This window comes from Penaeus monodon, chromosome 22, assembly GCF_015228065.2.
Source record: "Penaeus monodon isolate SGIC_2016 chromosome 22, NSTDA_Pmon_1, whole genome shotgun sequence".
Taxonomy (NCBI): Eukaryota; Metazoa; Arthropoda; class Malacostraca; order Decapoda; family Penaeidae; genus Penaeus; species Penaeus monodon.
Genome location: NC_051407.1, coordinates 19,912,218 through 19,912,850, shown reverse-complemented (window position 1 = coordinate 19,912,850; position 633 = coordinate 19,912,218). Strand labels below are relative to the sequence as shown.

The window sequence follows — 633 nt, the reverse complement described above, 5'->3', positions numbered from 1 at the left end:
CACTTAAAGATTATTTACACATTTCTTTCAGGAACAGATGAAGGAGCCTCAAATGGAGGATGGAGTGATTATCTACATCTCTGGTCAAGTAGATAACAAGTGGCCACACCATTTTGAAATCTGTTCATAAGTCTCCATTGCAACTTATGTTGGGATGTGAAGGTTATTACACTTTAGGTTGTAAATTTTTTTTTTGTAGATTCTGTGGAGTTATATGTTGAGATGTACATATTAGATGAAGGCTTGGAACATTGTCAAGGACATTGCTATACACAAAAAAACAACAACAAAGAAAGATAGAAAAAGGGTGCCATAATTTAACATGAGTTCTTTGTGTCAATATTTACCAAAGAAAAGGGGAAATGTATACAATTTGAAGTGTTAAAGCAAATAATTGGACTTCCAGAGAAGTCTGGCAGAATGAATACTGCAGTAATATTAAGGCCTTGGGCCTTTGATATTTTACACTTATGTTATACTATACTTATGATCATTTGTTATATACGTGATCACACAACTTGGTTTTTAGGGACCATAGAGTTGGTGTTGGGTTATTCTATCATTAATGAAGGTCTCTGTGTATAGGTTTCTTCAAAATGTATATTGGCAATAGTTATATTGCATTTGGGGTTA

At 33.5% G+C, this 633-nt stretch overlaps 1 protein-coding gene across 1 annotated transcript in view; it reads left to right on the top strand.

Annotated features, from left to right (window-relative positions):
- The window catches only part of LOC119586975 (GRIP and coiled-coil domain-containing protein 2-like), a gene marked incomplete at its 5' end in the record, with an annotated part of 25,570 nt that extends 24,937 nt beyond the window's left edge, over window positions 1–633 (top strand). Inside the window, 1 exon segment of the mRNA XM_037935713.1 lies at window positions 32–633. Coding sequence (XP_037791641.1) covers window positions 32–96 — 65 coding nt within the window.